Source organism: Lissotriton helveticus, chromosome 1_1, assembly GCF_964261635.1.
Source record: "Lissotriton helveticus chromosome 1_1, aLisHel1.1, whole genome shotgun sequence".
NCBI lineage: Eukaryota > Metazoa > Chordata > Amphibia > Caudata > Salamandridae > Lissotriton > Lissotriton helveticus.
This window is the reverse complement of record NC_136057.1, coordinates 1,034,127,819-1,034,145,814: the sequence shown is the minus strand read 5'-3', so window position 1 is coordinate 1,034,145,814 and position 17,996 is coordinate 1,034,127,819. Positions and strand designations below refer to the sequence as shown.

Below are 17,996 nucleotides of genomic sequence, written 5' to 3'. Positions count from 1 at the left end.
ATTTCCCCCTTCGCTTTGGCCTCCTCTTGTCTCTCGATCCTACCGAGAGACAAGATGGCGGCCGCTACGGACTGTTTGGAATGTTGACAGACGCCGGAGAACTAATCAGCTTCGCAAAGCTCCGTAACGCGAAAAGTACGCGAAGCGGAGCGCTGTTACAGATATATATCTTTTTTTGAACGTTAATTTCTCAAAATCCACTGGAGCACATATATTGAGACCTAGCAAAGGCACATCGGGCTACCAGTCCCTAATATTTTGCCAAGTTTCGTGCAAATCCATTCAGCCGTTCGATTATTGACATTTAGATACGTCTACAGCCTGAATGGCTGAACGGAATTACACCAAACTTGGCAAAATGGTACATCAAACCTAAGAGGTCAGGGAGGATCTACTATGCCCCCTTATCGTCATTTGCCCCTTCCCTTTCGCCTCCTCTTGTCTCTCGATCCTACCGAGAGACAAGATGGCGGCCGCTACGGACTGTTTGGAATGTTGACAGACGCCGGAGAACCAATCAGCTTCGCTTCACAAAGCTCCGTTGCGCGAAAAGTACGCGAACTGGAGCGCTGCCCGGTCCGCTGTTACAGATATATATCTTTTTTTAAACGTTAATTTCTCAAAATCCACTGGAGCACATATATTGAGACCTACAAAAGGCACATCGGGCTACCAGTCCCTACAATTTTGCCAAGTTTCGTGCAAATCCATTCAGCCGTTCGGGCTAAAAGTGAGGCCAACCGCCCTATGGAAAACTCAATGTTAAAAACACGTTTTGGGACCCCCCTTTTTTCTCGACCCCCCCTGGACGAACCCCCCCCCCCAATTTTCAGGGGCTGCTCAGAAACAAAATGTGCCATTTTCCTGAAAATTTCAGCCAATTCCGTCCACAAACGCCAAAGTTATTAGACATAGAATTTTCAAAAAACCCATAGAGAAAAAATCCTAACTATATATACCTACTGGGGACCGCCAGTAGGTAATATATATATATATATAAAACCACACACTTATATATGGATACATATATATTTTTTCTTCAATTCTCTCACCGTGCTGACATCAACATTCTCACCCAGCAACTCTGAGATAGGAAAGATGGTACAGTAGTCGCTTAGTTCATTGTTTATTTTCATTTCTTAATTTTCCCCAAAGTGCAGAACATGATCGATGCGTTTTAGCAAAGCCTTCACCTGGGTCGTAGAGTTTTAATATCAAATAGTTGTTTAAAGTGCAGTCATGGAAGTAGTCCTTTATTCCTTTCTTGCAACACCTAGAATGCCTAAGACTGCTAAAAACATCCTTTCTAGGTTGCCCTTTTCTTCTCCATACACTTTTGACCAGGTCATAACAACATTTGTTGATATGTAGAAAACTATGAAAAACCTCATATGTATTAATGTACATTACTAAGAATGGTGACAAAAAGTACATGAGTAAATAATACAAATATAAAAATATTAATGCAAAGTACAGTACCATGACCTTTTGGATTTTTTAAATCTCTTTTAACAGTATTCTGTTACAAACGAGTAAAAATGGTTGTTGTTTACCAGCATATTTTTGAATCCAAATCAACTTTAATATCAATGTAAAGTACACTGCATTTAAGATGGCTCTGGTCAATAATCCCTCTTCTCCAATTATCTCAAAGTAATGGAGATTTCTAATGGGAACCTAGCAATTTGACAGATATTCACAAGGCAGACAAATCTCATTTCTTTATCCTACTGGATCTTATTAATGTCATCATACACCAGTTAGCTCCTCTATTTCCTAAAATCATGTGCTAAATAAACCATGCTATAACTTGACAGCTATAGCCTGCTATCATAGCACGCAGTTTATTTACCTGACCTTTACACAGCATCACGTCTGTCTTAGTAGATGTTCATTAACACATAATATGCAAGAGAAATTGATAAAGTGCTAGTTCATTACCTGTTTATAATAATAATAATAATAATCCACATTTGTAAAGCGCACAATCACCCGTAAGGGTCTCTAGGCGCTGGGGGCCGTCGGGAAGATAAAGCAAGCTATTGCCCAGAGTCACATGGTGCTGGGCTAACCTGCCGCCGGAGCCGGGGATCGAACCCTGATCCCCAGATTCCAGCGTCAGTCTCCCTGGCCGCGGCGCCACACCTCTCCCATAACAACCTTATTCATTATCATTCAATCTCATCATAAGGAAAAGTGCAAGTGCTAGTGTCTCTCCTACCCACTTAGACAATCACTCCATGTATATTGCTCACAACAAAATTGCATGATGTTTATGTTTTGTAAAGCGCATGACTGCCCAAGGGCTTCCCCGCACTGGTGGGTGCTGAACTGGCTAACAGTGCAAGTAATGCGTTAATGAGGGAACAACCAGGTCTTGAGTTTTTTTCTAAAAGTGAGTTCATCTTGAAGTGATCTTAAACTGAGTGGGAGACCATTCTATAGCTTTGGTACTAAATGTGCGAATGATCTTCTTCCCCATCTTACCCTTTGTGATTCTTGTCATGCTGAGGAGATGCAGTTGAGAGGATCTTATGGGTCTGGCTGGGACATAAGAGGATACGAGATCTCTATGCTTCGCTGGACCTTTATTCTTCATGACCCTGTGTGCAATGCAAAGGGATTTGAACGTAATCCTTGCCTCAGTCGGCAGCCAGTGGAGCTATTTAAAGGATTCTCTTACTGGAACGTAGCTTGGAACCTTTAACAAGAGCCTTGCTGCCACATTTTGCACCACCTGAAGTCACTTTATTACATATTTAGGTGAGCCTACAAAAAGAGTAATACCATAGTCCAAACTGAATCACAGTTTTTCTTAAATGCTCCGGGATAAGTGCTAATATCTTCCTGATCATTCTGAGTAGCCTGAAGCAGATTCTGGACAACTGGTTTGCTTGATAATCCATTGCAAGGGTTCTATCCAGCCACATTCCCAGATTTTTTATAGGGGATTTGGAATCAGGGTGGGTTGCCCTTGCAATTTGGCCAGCAATTTGGCCAGCCATCCATTGGTCTGTGTATAGCAATGTTCCCTAGTATCATTAGTTCGTCTTGTCGCCATTCAGTTTCAAACAGGAGTTCGTCATCCAATAGGCCACTCTTTCCAAACAAGGTACCAATTGTAGGTTTCCAGGATTAGGCACATTTGTCAGAGCGACAATCAACTGGGTATCGTCTGCATAAGAGACAGCCATGAAGCCAAACTGCTGCACTAAGGTAGTCAACTGTTGAACGTAAACGTTAAACAGAGTAGGGCTGTGCGATGATCTCTGTTGCACTCCACATATAGATGGCAAACTGTCGGAGAAACGGGCCTTCTCCATGACTTGATGGGATCTATTTTAAAGAGGTGAGCCAATCCAGGGCTCTACACTGAATTCCTACTTCCCTCAGACTATCTTTCAGGATGGTATGGTCAACGGTATCGAACGCCGCACTTAGGTCGAAGAGTAGGATAGCAAAGGATCCTCCATTGTCTAGTAGAGCTTTAAGCTCCTCCTTAACCGCCAAAAGCGCAGCTTCAGTGCTTTGATGTGTACCGAAGCCCATCTGGGTTGAATGGAGAATGTCACTATCCTCCAAAAAACTAGCTAATGTTTTTCCAGACGTTTACCTTCAAAAGGGAGTAATGATATGGGTCGGAGATTGGCAAGTAGTACTGGATCTAAATGGGGTTTCTTCAGTAGTGGTCTAATTACTGCTTGTTTCCAGTATCTTGGGAACAAATCCCAAGTCTAGGGAGTGATTGAGTAGCTCTGCTAGCGAGGGAAGAATTACATCTATCACTTTGGATAGGATATATGGAGGTGTAGGGTCTAGTGGGGATCCTGATTTGGTTACTCTTATCAGGTTACATATAGTTTCTTCGTTCATCCTGGGGAACTGAGATAAAATTGGACTTGAGGATAATTCCCTGACATCAATTTTCTCACCAGGAACTGGTTCTGGCTTCCCTTAAAATTGATCATAAATACCTAGCACTTTTTTATGAAAGAAAGATGCTATTTCATTACATCCTTCTTTTGTGGCTTGTTTGAGAATATTACTTTCCTGAGTGGTGGTTAGTGCATTAACCACCGTAAATAATTCCTATGGGAGGTGTTTGAGCCCGCGAAAAGCTTTCCTCGTAAAATTTAGCCTGCGCTTTCTTTATTTCATTGTAATTAAGGCGTTATATTTTATTTTGTGAGTGTTTTGATAAAGCTGCTGAATGGAATTAAGTGAAACTGCAATTAAACATTAGTTTCAATATTCATCATGCCTAAAAATTATCAAAACAATACAATAAATCAACCATACATGACCATGCTAATCATATCTGTTACCTATAATTATGTGGCATAAAGAAGAACATAATGGAGAAAAGCACAAAAATGATAGGATTCTTTTCTGTATATATCTATCCCCTATCTCAATGTTTATACTTATTGCTGTCCATCATAAAAATATATACAATACTCTGAAAAACTTCACTGAGGTAGCATCTTCAAATATTATGATATGCATAGTCAGACAGCTAAAATATAAATGCTCACAAACTTATAATATACTCTTCTCCAGATGTTGATTCAATACTACTTGTGATGTAGAGCACATGAGAGAATATAAATAATTCTTCCTTATCTCAAAATGTATTAATCCCACAACACATCTGAGATTAAAAACAAAATTAAATTCTATCACTGATTAATTAACTTTCTCTTAGTTGAACATTCAACTCTGTATCCAAGTTATTTCCCAAAGGTGTTTCTGTGCCAATGAGTATGGTTAATTTTGATTCCGCTCTTTTCAATTTCAACTCACGATTTCTCCCTATAAGGCTCTTTGGGAATGTGTTGAACGCTGAAACACTCAAAGTCCCTCATGGTTTTCCCAAAAGTGTTCGGCAACAACATATGAAAAGTCTCAATTTCTTATTGCACATATGTGTTACAGAATCGTTATTTTTGCTTTATTTGTAGTACTGCCCACATAAACCTTCTGCATATACACACAAGAGCATATACCACACATTTGGTTTCACAAATAATATGCTGCTTGAGCCTAAATAAAATTGATTTATTGGCCCTATAGTCACAAGCTTTGCACTAGCCACATTTCCAAAATCCTGTATGTTCGATATTTATATATGCCACTGGGCATTCCTAATATAGAAACCAGCTTTATTTTGAAATTGCGGTTTTAGTGTTGTAACCTGCAACACAACATCAACAGATAAGGAAATACTGAATTATACATTGCTCTATTTAAAGGGCACAGGAAGGACTCACAAAAAAGCACATGTGCAGTCAATACCCAGGTCTTTCAGTTAGACAAAAATAATGAGCTGTCTAATGACAACTTACCGAAGCACAGGAGACCTGCGGACAGCGTTCACTCTGACAGTGCACCTCCCCAGAGACGCAGGTACATGTGGTGCACTCGTCCACCTCCCAGTGTTCGTTTGACTGGTACATTTGGCCCCGGTATGAGCAGGAGATTTTTGGATCTGCATTAAAAAGATGGATGTGAGAAAAGACTTTAAGTGAGACGATTAAGTAATCATTCTGTGACTCCCACCACATCGCTCTACCACCCAGAGGTGGTACAGTACTATCTTGCTTCTGCATAAAAAGTGGCATTTAGCAAGCTTGTATCATGAATCTCAGGCTGAGATGTTCTGTACTCACCGTTTTACTACAGTGATGTCCTCTAAAATATTATTTTATCTGGAGGAAAATTTGGAGACTTCCTGAAAGGATGGTACCACTGAAGGTGTGGCAGGTATAGGGCAGAGTCAGTCACAACTTATGCTTCTGGGTCTACCTGGCATGTGACCTGCCGGGCTTTGCGAGACAACCACCTGTCTGGATATCTCCTATTTTTCATTGCCTTGTGCGTTGCTGTGCACCCCATGTCTTTCATTATTTTTGGACACTTGGATATTATAGCCTGGAATGCATTCAGTCTCTCACTCTCAAGTGGGGCCTGCCTGCATGGCATTCATGCAAACTCCTCCAATGGATCTATGAAAAAACTACCACCAATTACAATGACATCCTATCACACTTTCCTGCGAGGTATTTAACATTGGGTTAAGAAGTTTAAAGAGACATCTTATTAATGGCAAATGAGTTCAAACCATTTAATATGGAAAGCATTTAAATGGAAACTGGTTCCTCAAAAAATATTTAAGGACAGATGAGCAAATAATTGGTTAATAAATATTGGTCGCAAATTGTGGCCAGGATTTTTTTGTGACCACTAAAGAATTTTAGGAATAGACTTATGTAGCAATAGGTCAGTTCATAAAAATCTGAATTGTGGAGGGTTTTACCTGAACTATCTCATGAATATTGTTGAAGGGGTAAAAGAAACAAGAGTGGCGAAGCCTTCAAAAACATGGCAGTCAGTTAACACGTCGGAGGGCAGCTCTGCTGAATTCCACCCAATTACTCTTGAAAATCTTGGCAAAGTTTCAGACCTATGCAGTCAAGGAACAGATAATGGGTAGAGCATTGAAGGAAAAATCATTTGAGATCAAATGCATCTCTTTTACAATACAGTCGGTTAGCTATTGTGCTACTGAGGAAAGGCAGTGGGAGTTTAGATAGATGAGCTGCATCAGTTGGGAGCTAAGGTGCAGATGAGGTTTCCCAACAATTTCGAGAGTCATGTGGCAAATAAAATGTACAATTCTTGAAACAAGTGTGAATTGGACATTTTGAAAGGAAAATAAAAGAAGGAGGTAATGAACAAACTGAAGCGAGTGATACTTTCTCATATATGTTTACATAGACCCTAGCCTTTAACATGTCCTCATTTTTCTAACTTGGGGGAATGGTCTGCATGGACTCGACTGGCACTAGGAGTAAGTACCAACAATCAATAGGGAGGATGGCGAGGGAAAGTAAATGCCGGGGGGAAGCATATATGGAGAAAATATATTAAAATGTTTATTCCTCATTCACTGACTGTAAAAGAAGACATGATAGGATTTGGTGAAATGACTGGGTCAGATGATGGCAATTATATGCAGCCACCATTCTTAACATGGAATGTTTTTGACATGGTCACCCCCACTTTTTGCCTAGTAATTAAAGCAATTTTGACAGAAGTGCACTGGTTTCCTGGTATCCAGGTCCCCAGAACCAGATCTCGTTCCCTTAAACTGTACAATTGTTCCCCCAATTGGTAATACCTTTAGCACCAATTTTAGTCCCTAGTAAATGGTACCTCTGGTACCTAGGGCAGGGAAGCTAATTAAATTATCTAAGGGTTACAGCAGGTATTGTGTTACCCTAAGAGATCCCTCAGCACCAAACATGCAAACAGCCATTGCAGACTGCGTGCCACGTTGAAGAAAAAAGTGAAGACACGACATGGCACACATCCAGGAGGTAGACGTGTGGCTGGTCTCCCTCAGAGGTCAGGAACAATGGTTCCTCTGGCAGGGGGTGTTACACCTCCTTCAAACAGGATGGCTAGCAAGGATGGAGGCTTCAAAGCCATGCCGCCTTTTGATATGTGACCTTGGCATCCCTCAGACCTGGGAGATGCCACCTCTGCCCTGAGGCCCATTTGGCACCAGGACAGGCAGGAAAGTAGTATGCGAAGTAAGCGTGGAGCACACCCAGGACAGTCACACCCCTAAGGTGAGCTGCTTGATGTGCCTTAGTCTAGCAAAATTCCGCCATCTTGGTGATTGCAGAAGTCAGGAAACTGCGACAGGGTTATGCCCACTTCCCACAGGAAATGGTCAATTAGGGTGTGTAGTGACCCCAAGGGTAGGTAGCCCATTGGTTACTACAATCCACTCCCCTAAAACCCCTACATTTAGTATTTAGGGTCTCCCTGAATCCAGAACTTCAGATTCCACTGACTACAAAGAAGAAGAGGACACTGACGAGCCAAAACAGCATGAACTGAACACTGCTGTAGACGTTTGACGCCAAACCCTGCCTGTGGCACAGAGTCTCAACAATTGCAAAGGCCCGACTCGTCCTGCAGCTGAGGGTTGCCAGCACTTCGCCTAGCAGCCAGTATCTCCCTTGGAGTAGAGGAGCAACTCCCCTGCAGCATGCAGGCACCGACCACAACGTCTGGTGTAAAGAAGCTGTTGTCCACCGAGCAGTCGCCACCCAGGAGAAGTTCAGCACATTCAAGGTGGTCAGATCCATCTTTCTACTAAGCCTGAAGATGCCAGGACCTTCACGAGCTCTCCTGCACCAATACTTGGGGTATCAGATCCTTGCCATGACCAACGCTTATTGAAAGTCCAGTCTGGACTCTAATGGCATCACGGATGACCAGCCACCAAGGGACATCAGCACCACAGACCCTGCAGCATGCAAGCACCAACCAGAACATCTGGTGTAAAGAAGCTGCTGTCCACCGGGAACACTGAGCAGTCGCAGCCCAGGAGAAGGTCAGCACATTCAAGGTGGTCAGATCCATCTTTCTACTAAGCCTGAAGATGCCAGGAGCTTCACGAGCCCTCCTGCACCAATACTTGGGGTACCAGACCCTTGCCATGATCAACGCTTATTGAAAGTCCAGTCTGGACTCCAATGACATCACCGATGACCAGTCACCAAGGGACATCAGCACCACAAACTCTGCACCAAAAGTGGCCTGGCTGTCCTATTTTTGTCCCCTTTGCTGGTCCCGACAGACACCAGTGAGCGCCTTGATGCACAAGAGCAAGCCGACCACAAACTCTCTGGACCTTTGCCCCCTGGCCCGGGCCTAAAGAAACCGAATGCTCCTCCGTGCTCCCAGGACCCTCACAACCTAAATCCCCATTGGGAGCTCCCACACTTGTACCCAAGTACACCCTTGCAGCATTTCCTGGTGGCCCCCTTCCTTTCTACCACATAGTGTGCAAGGCTACCAACCCATCCAGCACCTCTGCACTCAGACTCACCAGGGCAGATACGACTGATCTGCAGGGGGAACTTTGGTACTTGTCCCTCTACCACCTCACAACCGAAAGGGGTCCCATTGAAACGCCTTGCAAGTATATGTATGGAGTAAATGTTATTTTTCCCATTGGAAAGCATAACACGTAAAAACGCACTGTTGCTTAACTGTGCTAAAACTGTTAAAAGTCTATTACGAAAAAGTACTTACTAGTAAAGAAGTTCTTGGGTTCAAAATATATATAAAGATACCTGTTATTATTCCAAATTGGTGTGGTCCTTTTTAAGTGTGTGTATCATTTATTGGCCCTTTGTGTGCAACAAATGTCTCACACTCCTCTCTGATAAGCCTAAGGCTGCTCATCCACACCAACCCTAGACAGAACATATTGGGATTGCTAGAGCAAGCCCCTGTTTACTCAAAAGGGATACCTGGACTCTTTACACAGCTTGCCTCTTTTTGGTATACTATATACAGTGGCAGCTTCCAACACTGAGGATTAAGGGAAAACAAACAATGGTATCAGAGTATCTAGCAAGATGTAAATCACATATTACATATTACATTACACTACAGGAAACACACGTATTCAGTAATGATTTTAAGCCAGTATTTAGTGCAAAAAGGTGGGTAAATCTGACAGGGTGTTTGACTCAAGCTTGGCTGTACCAAAGGACTCCAAAGAGAAAAATTATTTAATAAAAAAGACGATTCAGGTTATTGGGTTCTAGCTAAATTTAAGTTAAGCAATAAGAGTGTCTGTTGAGGTGACCATGGACCAAATATAGACAAGTGTAGCTCCCTGGATTTTCTTGATATTAAGTTGTTAGAATTTCAGGAGCCATTAGTTATTGGGCGTGACTGTAGCATGTTACTTAGCAACAAGTTTGACATATCTGTTAGTTGGCCTACAGTCTATACCATTAAAATGAGAAAGTGTGTACTTAACATAATACAGAATCTAGATGTATGCAATGTGTAGAGGAAATATATATGGGAGAGAAAAGAAAAGAAGCTATACATATTACTCAAAAAAGTATGGGCATTATTCAAGACTCTTTTTATTATACAGATCTCTCTTGAACTATGTATTTAGAATCACACACTTGCCAATGCATAACTCCAATCATGCAGCAGTGACCCTACAATTGAAAATGTCCACCTATCAGAAATGCCCCAGATGGACAATGGATGGCAAATCGTGGAGGAGATAAAGTATAATCCAAGAGATGTTTTTTATTTTATCCTCAACACTTCCTCCCTAGACATACTCTGTAATAAAGCATATTTGCACAGGATAATTACATAATTACAAAAATATCTAGCCGGAAAGCCAGAACAGAAAGTTTGGAGTTCTAGCAACTAGAAACCAAATTGACAGATATTGAAAACCAATTGCAATCGCACGGCCTACCCAACATTGTACAAGTTAAAGAATGACTTGGAGTAAAAATAGAGGATAATGCTTGAATAGCGCACACAGCCCAGAGAAACTGGACATGCTTTCCAGACAAACCTCGGGCACATTCCGCAATGAGACAAATTCTAGAGTTGTCAGGATGCAGGCAATTAATGAAACCTTACATGCAGCCTTGGTGACAGATAAGGGGGGTGCGGTAAACCGGGCAAAGGACTGGTGGAGTGCAAACTGCACAGAAGAACCCACGAGGTCTGAATGGAAGAAGGCCTGCAAACAATTTAAGACAGTGTCCCCTAATGCCCAAATTAAATTGATACAATTTCACCACTTGCACCAAACTTCTATGACACCATGCAAATTGTCCAAGATTTATCCCACTAAGACGGTTGCGTACGGAAAATGGGGGTTGCGCACCACTGTTCTTTTGCATATGACATGGGCCTGCCCGTGATTGATGGGGTACTGGGAGGGGGGTAATGAGAGTGCTGATGAAAGTGGTGGGGTGGGAGTAGGAAGGCTCTATTAAACTGTACCTATTTGGGGTGCAGCTGCATCGGAAACACTTCAAAATGCACACAGAAAGAAGGCATAAGGTCTGGTGCATGTGTGGAGACAGATAGAAATACATTGTGTGGAGCCCAGAGACCTGGACATAAAGACTTGGCAGGCGGTTCTATTACAATGGGCAATCGCAGATGAGCAATATATAAAGCTAACCAGAGGGGATGAAGTTGCTGTGAAGTATTTGATCACCTGGGGAGATATTATTAAAAAAAGTATGGACACACCCAGTACATGACCACATTGACTGGAAATGCCTGCACTTTGTTATGATGAATAGGCGAGACAGAATAGTTGAGGGTGAGGGGGAGCAGGGGGACTGACAAGCTACAAAAGGTAAAAGTCAGAGTAATGCTGTGTATGTGAGATGGGGAATGGTTGCTCATGGGAATCCGGTTACTGGCTTTTTTATGTTCAAAAACAGCAATAAAAATTTTTACAAAAAAACGAAGTTGCACTAATGATACATACATCACACTTAATAAAAGATTGGGACTCAATTTTCAATAGATTCTGTACGGCTTCTCTATGAAAAACTTTGAATATGAATTTGCTGCCCTAGAATACGTAAAATAGGTTAGGCTAAAAGTACTGAATGGTACAGTGTGGCTGTGGTATGAAATCTGGAGACCTCCGAAGGTACAATATTACGACCACTTGGCACCAATCTACGACTCACCAGGGACACTGGAGTTTCTAAAAGGCTACCTGAGTGCATTTCTGATAAAAGTGGGAAGCTGTTCCCTGGGAATGTTTCAAGGAAAATATAGAAAGGTCACTATCCAGATTGGGCTATCTACAACTTGCATCATGGAGAATGCAACAAAAGTGGAAATTATCAAGCCCATCAAAGATGGAGTAGGAATCACCAAGAAGAAAAAAATGTAAATGTGGTAGTGGGGCTTTGTGAAGCAGCTGATATGTCTACAATGGAGCTCGACAATTTACGGTAAGTATCTTTGAGTAAATTACATGCCACAATGAAGTCCATATAATTTTAAAGATGTTTTCACCTTCCATAGAACATACAGAACCCCACAGAAGATAGCCAAGATGTCAAAGCAAATAGAAAGAAGATGTGAAAAATCCATTTCCATCAGATGGATGAAATGGGTAAGTTTATGAGCCACCCGACTTTAAATAACTACTGAAATGGTATAGTTAAGAACATTTCTACATTTTTTCAGCAAGATATCTAGGTAAACCCTGCTCTCATAATATCTGGAATTTTAGATGTAGATGATTTTGTATATCGAAGCAGAAATTATGAGAGGGTGTTGTACCCTATGATTTAGGCTAGATATGTGATATATAAGAAATGTGCCTCTGCAATGCTTCACACACACAAGGACTGTTTAACAATAATCATTTCTTCCGGGACTCATTAGTGTGGAGTTCACATAGACAGTGATATGAGAAGTAATTATTATTATTATTACTATTTTTTAGGTAGATAACAGACTGCAGCCCTCTACAGCTGACCACCATATCTGTGATCAGTTTTACACAGAGCAAACTTTTTTTAAATGCGGCCCATTTTCCTTAGAGAAACAGGGCTGTGTTTAAAAGGAAATACTTTTTTTGTTTTTGTTTATTTGAGAGTTGGCAGAGGTCCTGTGGCTACTGCCTGTTATTCGCCCCAAACTTTTTTTTTTATTCACAATGGGACTGGAGTTCTAAATCCCCTCTCCCTCGGCGCATGGATTACGCCCTCCTGTGAAGTATCTGTAACTTTTCAATGTTTTGCGACTGGATTTTGGTTGCAAAAAAATAATACAAAGCAAAGCGATTTGGTATTAGAAAAGAAAACCTACTAAATGCCCCTACCAGATAAGGAATCAGTATTCATTGGCAATCCCCTTTTAGGAATCAGAAAAACCTTTCTAATTTTTAAAATGGGATTAGTAGATCTGCAAAAGCATTTTTACATTTGCAAATGATGAATCAGAGCATTTTCGACTATAAAAATGCTTAGTAAATCTGGCTTTCAGTTCAAAATAAAAGTTTGAAAGTTTGAGATTCAGACTTTGTCCACTGCCGCAGTCCACCATTCGCACAAATTGGTTGTGGTGGCAAAATTGGCTAGAAACGGAGTTAAAATAGTAATTCTGATTGATAGAGTAACCACAATACAAGGGAATCGTCAAAGTTATAGCAGGTCAGGGCTGGAAAAAATGCAGTTTTAAAATCTTGTATTTATATTTCTCTCTAAGTATTTTCAACATGAATGTAAAATATAGACAATTAACAATTTCGAAATAATGATTATTACTATATGTCTCAAAGTAGATGTATTTTAAACCTAAAGAGGCCAACTGTTCACATATATTTCTTCCAGACAGACAATTGTAAGCTCTTTTATTCTCAGGATGATTTGACACTCGATGCTTTAGAGCATGGTGACCTTTGTAGTTGTGACATGTATTCTACGTAGGATCTGGGAAAATGCATGGTGATAACAGAGGTGTAGTTATGAATTTCACAACAGGTGCAGTGGCACCGGGATCCAGGAGCCTGAGGAGCACGCAGAACAGTAACTATTGGTCTCTTTTACTACCCAACTACCAATAAAGGGGCTCATTTTCTTTGCTTGCACTAGGGTCTATTACACCCTTACAGCACCAATGGGTGAAAAGAGGCGTGAGCTGAAGAGAGGCAGACTGTGTACTTGGAAAGCCTAAGTTAACAAGCATTTACAATGCAATGGTTTTGCCTTTGTTAAAGTTAGAGCTATTGGCATTGCTCTTGACATTATTTTTATTTATGTTTTTTTTAAACATAAATAAATAGCATTGTCATTTACAATGCCAATAGCTTAATCTCTTGCAAATGACACACAAACACCCACAGAGAGCCCCCCCACACACCCAGAGCCCCCCCCCACACACACCCACACAGAGCCCCCCACACACACAGCCACACAGAGCCCCCCCACACACACCCACCCAGAGCCACACACACACCCAGAGCCACACACACACCCAGAGCCACACACACACACCCAGAGCCACACACCCAGAGCCACACACACCCACACACCCAGAGCCACACACACCCACACACCCAGAACAACCAAGGTCAGCCTCTTGTGCTAAAGAAATGGCCAGGAAGGACACAATTTCAGATTCTCGCGTTTGTAACTCATTTACAGAGGTCCCAGCACTTCTAGACATCTGCGTGCTTCGTGCCATGACTTTAAGTGGCCTTCTGGTTTGAGGTGTAGGGCAACACCCGTAGTCAGACAGTTTTAACCAGTGTTATTAGACAGACCTTCCTAGCAGGCTGAAAGCCACATTACAGATCTGTGATGGTCATGTTAGCGCTACACCTTGAACCATGAACCGAAGAACACAGATGCATGGCCTGAGGGTGGGCTGCCTACGACCTTCCAGATAAGGGGCTCTTGCGTGAAAAAACATTGATTGGAAGGTCTGTAGGATGGAACTGTACAAATATAGCACATACTTCCCGGAAATGTAAGTGACTCTTCCCCAGCCCTTCAGGAGAAACAAAGGCCTGTACCTTACAGTAAACTCGAGATTCCCTGATTAGACATTACTTCTAAGCTGGTGGTTAAGTAGTGTCAGACTCGTATGTATCATGCATGGGAAAAGACATGCAGCGGGCTTCCTTGAAAGCAACACAATGTGATATCCTGCACAGTAGTGCAATCCTTTGACACTGAAAGTTAGTGTTTGAACCCACCTTTCATATTAAATACGACAGACTATGCCCATTCAGTTTTTGACCTCGCAGCAGTGACCGTTCTCTCGTACTTGCACTTTCACAATAAATGTACAGTAGCCTTTTTGAACATTGCTAATAATGGGCACTGCAGTCCGGAAATAAAGAGACCAGTGCGAAATGGTAGAATGCCCTTACTGAAAGTAATGATTATGTGCATTAAAACCATCGCTATTAGACCTAAACGCACTGGTGTTATAATTATTTCAACCCAAATTATAATTGGCAACACTTCTCTTATCTTCCTCCACTAACTACCAGGGTACATCATACTTACTCAGAAACATAAAGCATGGATTGGAGATGTCATGACTATACACTCCTTGGCCTCTCCCACTGAGACATCTAACAAGTAATACGAACGGCAACAAAATTATAGCAGTGTACAGTAAAAGGTTGCCCAACAGGGATACATATTTACCCCCAGAGAAAAAAATATATAGCTGAAATAGGACAATTACACATAGAAGTTGTTCATTTGAAGAAAAAAAATCGTTGCGTCATACGTATTTAGCCGATGCCTGCATTTGTTTTCACTCGTCGCTCGTGGAATCTGGGCTGGAACTTAATGTAGGATGAAAATCACAATCTCTCCTTTAAACATCTCATCCCTGCAATTCGACAGTACCTAATGCCCTGTAACTCATCTATTATAACTGCAAACATGTACATGATTCCGCATAACCAGCCCCACTAAAGATCACACCTAACGTCTACAAATGTAATCTGCCAGACAGGAACAGAAGTAGATGCATCAAGTGGTTTCTTTAAGAGCACAAGACTAACCCAAATAACCAATGGAAAAACAAACAAGAATTTACAAGTGGGTAACAAAATGCTGCAGCGGGAGGGGGGGCGGGAACGGACAGCGGGAGGGGGTAGTGTCAGACTCGTATGTATCAGGCATGGGAAAAGACATGCAGCGGGCTTCCTTGAAAGCAATACAATTTGATGTCCTGCACAGTAGTGCAATCCTTTGACACTGAAAGTTATTGTTTGAACCCACCTTTCATATTAAATACGACAGACTATGCCCATTCAGTTTTTGACCTCGCAGCAGTGACCGTTATCTCGTACTTGCACTTACACATTAAATGTACAGTAGCCTTTTTGAACATACGGCGCGTGCATTTTAAACAACCCGTCAGGCAGCTCCCACATGTCCTGGGAAAGAGCCAGTTATTCTGTGATTGGCTGAGGAAGGGGCAGTTCCCAGGATCGCTATATTGAATGGATGAAAGGGCTTGAAATGATAGGTTGGGGAGGGAGCAAAGTCAGGTTTACTTTAAGATCCGCACCCGCATAAGATCCAGTGGCATACCACGGGCCGTGTCCCTAGTGCAAGCAAAACATTAGCACTTACACTCACCGGGCTCTCAGGCGGATGCTCCTCTCTCTCTTTGGTGGCGGGTGCGGGACACACGGCCGGTGTGTCTCTCCAAGCAGCGTGGGGCTCTCCTGCAACTCCGGAGCCCAGCCTGCACTCTCCACCGCCCGGCTCTCCTCTCACTCAGGACGTCCTGCGAGGCGGGGTAGGCTCCCACCCTCGCTTCCTGTCGGCCATTGTTTTTCATGAAACTCCCCGGCCCCGAGCAGGAAGGCGGGTGCCGGACCAGATTCGGGAGCGTTCCCGGGAACTGGCTTTCGGCTGACGTAGCCAAAAGCGAAAAATTCTCGGGAACGCCCCCGAATCTGATCCGGGATTGACGGACAGAGCCCTCTCCCAATGGCTAGCCTCCATTTATGGAGCTAGCCAATGGGAGGAGTGGGCGGATACCCGACCCCACAGAGAAAAACATAAGATTTTGCTAGCGCATGCGCACTTCGTACGCATTGGCTAGGCAAAACCTAAAAAGGGGCTTGGAGTCTTTCTCATCCTTTCATGCTCTACTGCAGAGCATGAAAAGATGTCTTCTACCATGTGTTACTCTTATAGCAGTGATAGCTAGTGGGTTCCCATAAAAAGAACACAGCACCATCCTCCTCTCCCCCCGCCCCCACCACTGAGCTATTTAGATACATGGGATACACAGAACTTAATGAGAAGATGGAAGTGACAACAATGTGTCATTCTTAACAAGATAACATCTTTAAGAAATGCATGTTTTTCAACCAGCTACAACATGGGTTGAAGGGTGACATGGGGGAAAAAACAGGATGCCAGCTTGTTTCTAGGGTGTTCTGAACGTATAGCTTTTACCTTGACACTCATAGCAGCATCTTCCAGGACCCCTGACCTTCACCAGCCCATCCTTGCAGACCGTGGGTAAACACTCCTGGATGTGACATTCGATGTGGCCGAGCTGGTAAGACAGAGAGGATATGCCAAGTGAGGGGCAGCACATAAGCCAGTCATGTTTACCACTGTCCAAGCCAGAGAAAATTCACCCTATACAATTGACGCTGCAGCAGAGTCTTAAGTAGCACATGTGTTATTTTACCAAGATGTTCAAAACATACATATAAAACAAAGAATGAATAATGCTGAGGATAAAGGAAGGAAGTGAAGTTGTGAATTATTGACAGGTAGGTGAATAAAGTGAAAGACCAGATGAAAAGGCTGCTGGAATGTGAATGTGAATTGTCAGGGATATAAAAAGAGGTCAAAAGCGATCAGGATGCTGCACCCAGGAATCTTCCATCAGCAACCTAGGCTTTCCCGGCATCGCCTAATACTAATATATGGACACCCCTTTTCGGCTAAAAAAAAGAAGGCCATTGGCCATTGTGAACATTCTTGAGCAAATACATATACTGTCTTTTCAGCAAACCTCAACAACTAATTATTAGAAGCTCAAATATTAGTGTGGACGAAGGTTTTATTGTAACCTTGTAGCAAAATTAAGTAAATTATACATTTTTCCATGGGTCTTTCCCGATTTCAATAAACATCGAAATTCGTTACCAGCACTGTTGGCTGACTTGGGGTCAGGGTTGAGAGCTTCACACTGCGAATATACATGTGGAATTACAAACTTCCAATGTAAATGTCAGGCTAATGCTAACATCCCTGAAAGTGTTTTATCTTCTGTTAACCTGACTATATTTAAGGCAAAAATTACAAGCTCTTTCGAGTCTGGCTGCTGTGCCCTGCATGAGCGAGAACATGCGATACTGAGCAGGAAAACTGGAGGGGTGGTGAATCCTTTTCCTGGTTTGCATTAGGACCCATGCCACCATGCTACTCATACCATTTCATCTGCCCTCCAATGGGCACTCAGTGCATTGCTGAATTGCAAGACTCAGTTGTGTGAATCACACCCCTGTAGATTAGTCCTACATGTGTGTGCCCACTGTCCCCCCTTGAAGCATGGAAGAGACAGTGAGGAAATTAGTGAAGGCACAGTGGCCCTGGGTGATGTGGCTTTGG

General features: G+C 42.5%; 1 protein-coding gene across 1 annotated transcript in view; it reads right to left on the bottom strand.

The window, feature by feature from the left end:
- KCP (kielin cysteine rich BMP regulator) overlaps window positions 1-17,996 on the bottom strand; it is a 622,724-nt gene that overhangs the window by 57,264 nt on the left and 547,464 nt on the right. Inside the window, exons 52-53 of the mRNA XM_078677796.1 lie at window positions 16,827-16,929; window positions 5,346-5,488 (exon numbers count right to left, since the gene is read on the bottom strand). Coding sequence (XP_078533922.1) covers window positions 5,346-5,488; window positions 16,827-16,929 — 246 coding nt within the window. The remainder of the gene's footprint in view (window positions 1-5,345; window positions 5,489-16,826; window positions 16,930-17,996) is intronic.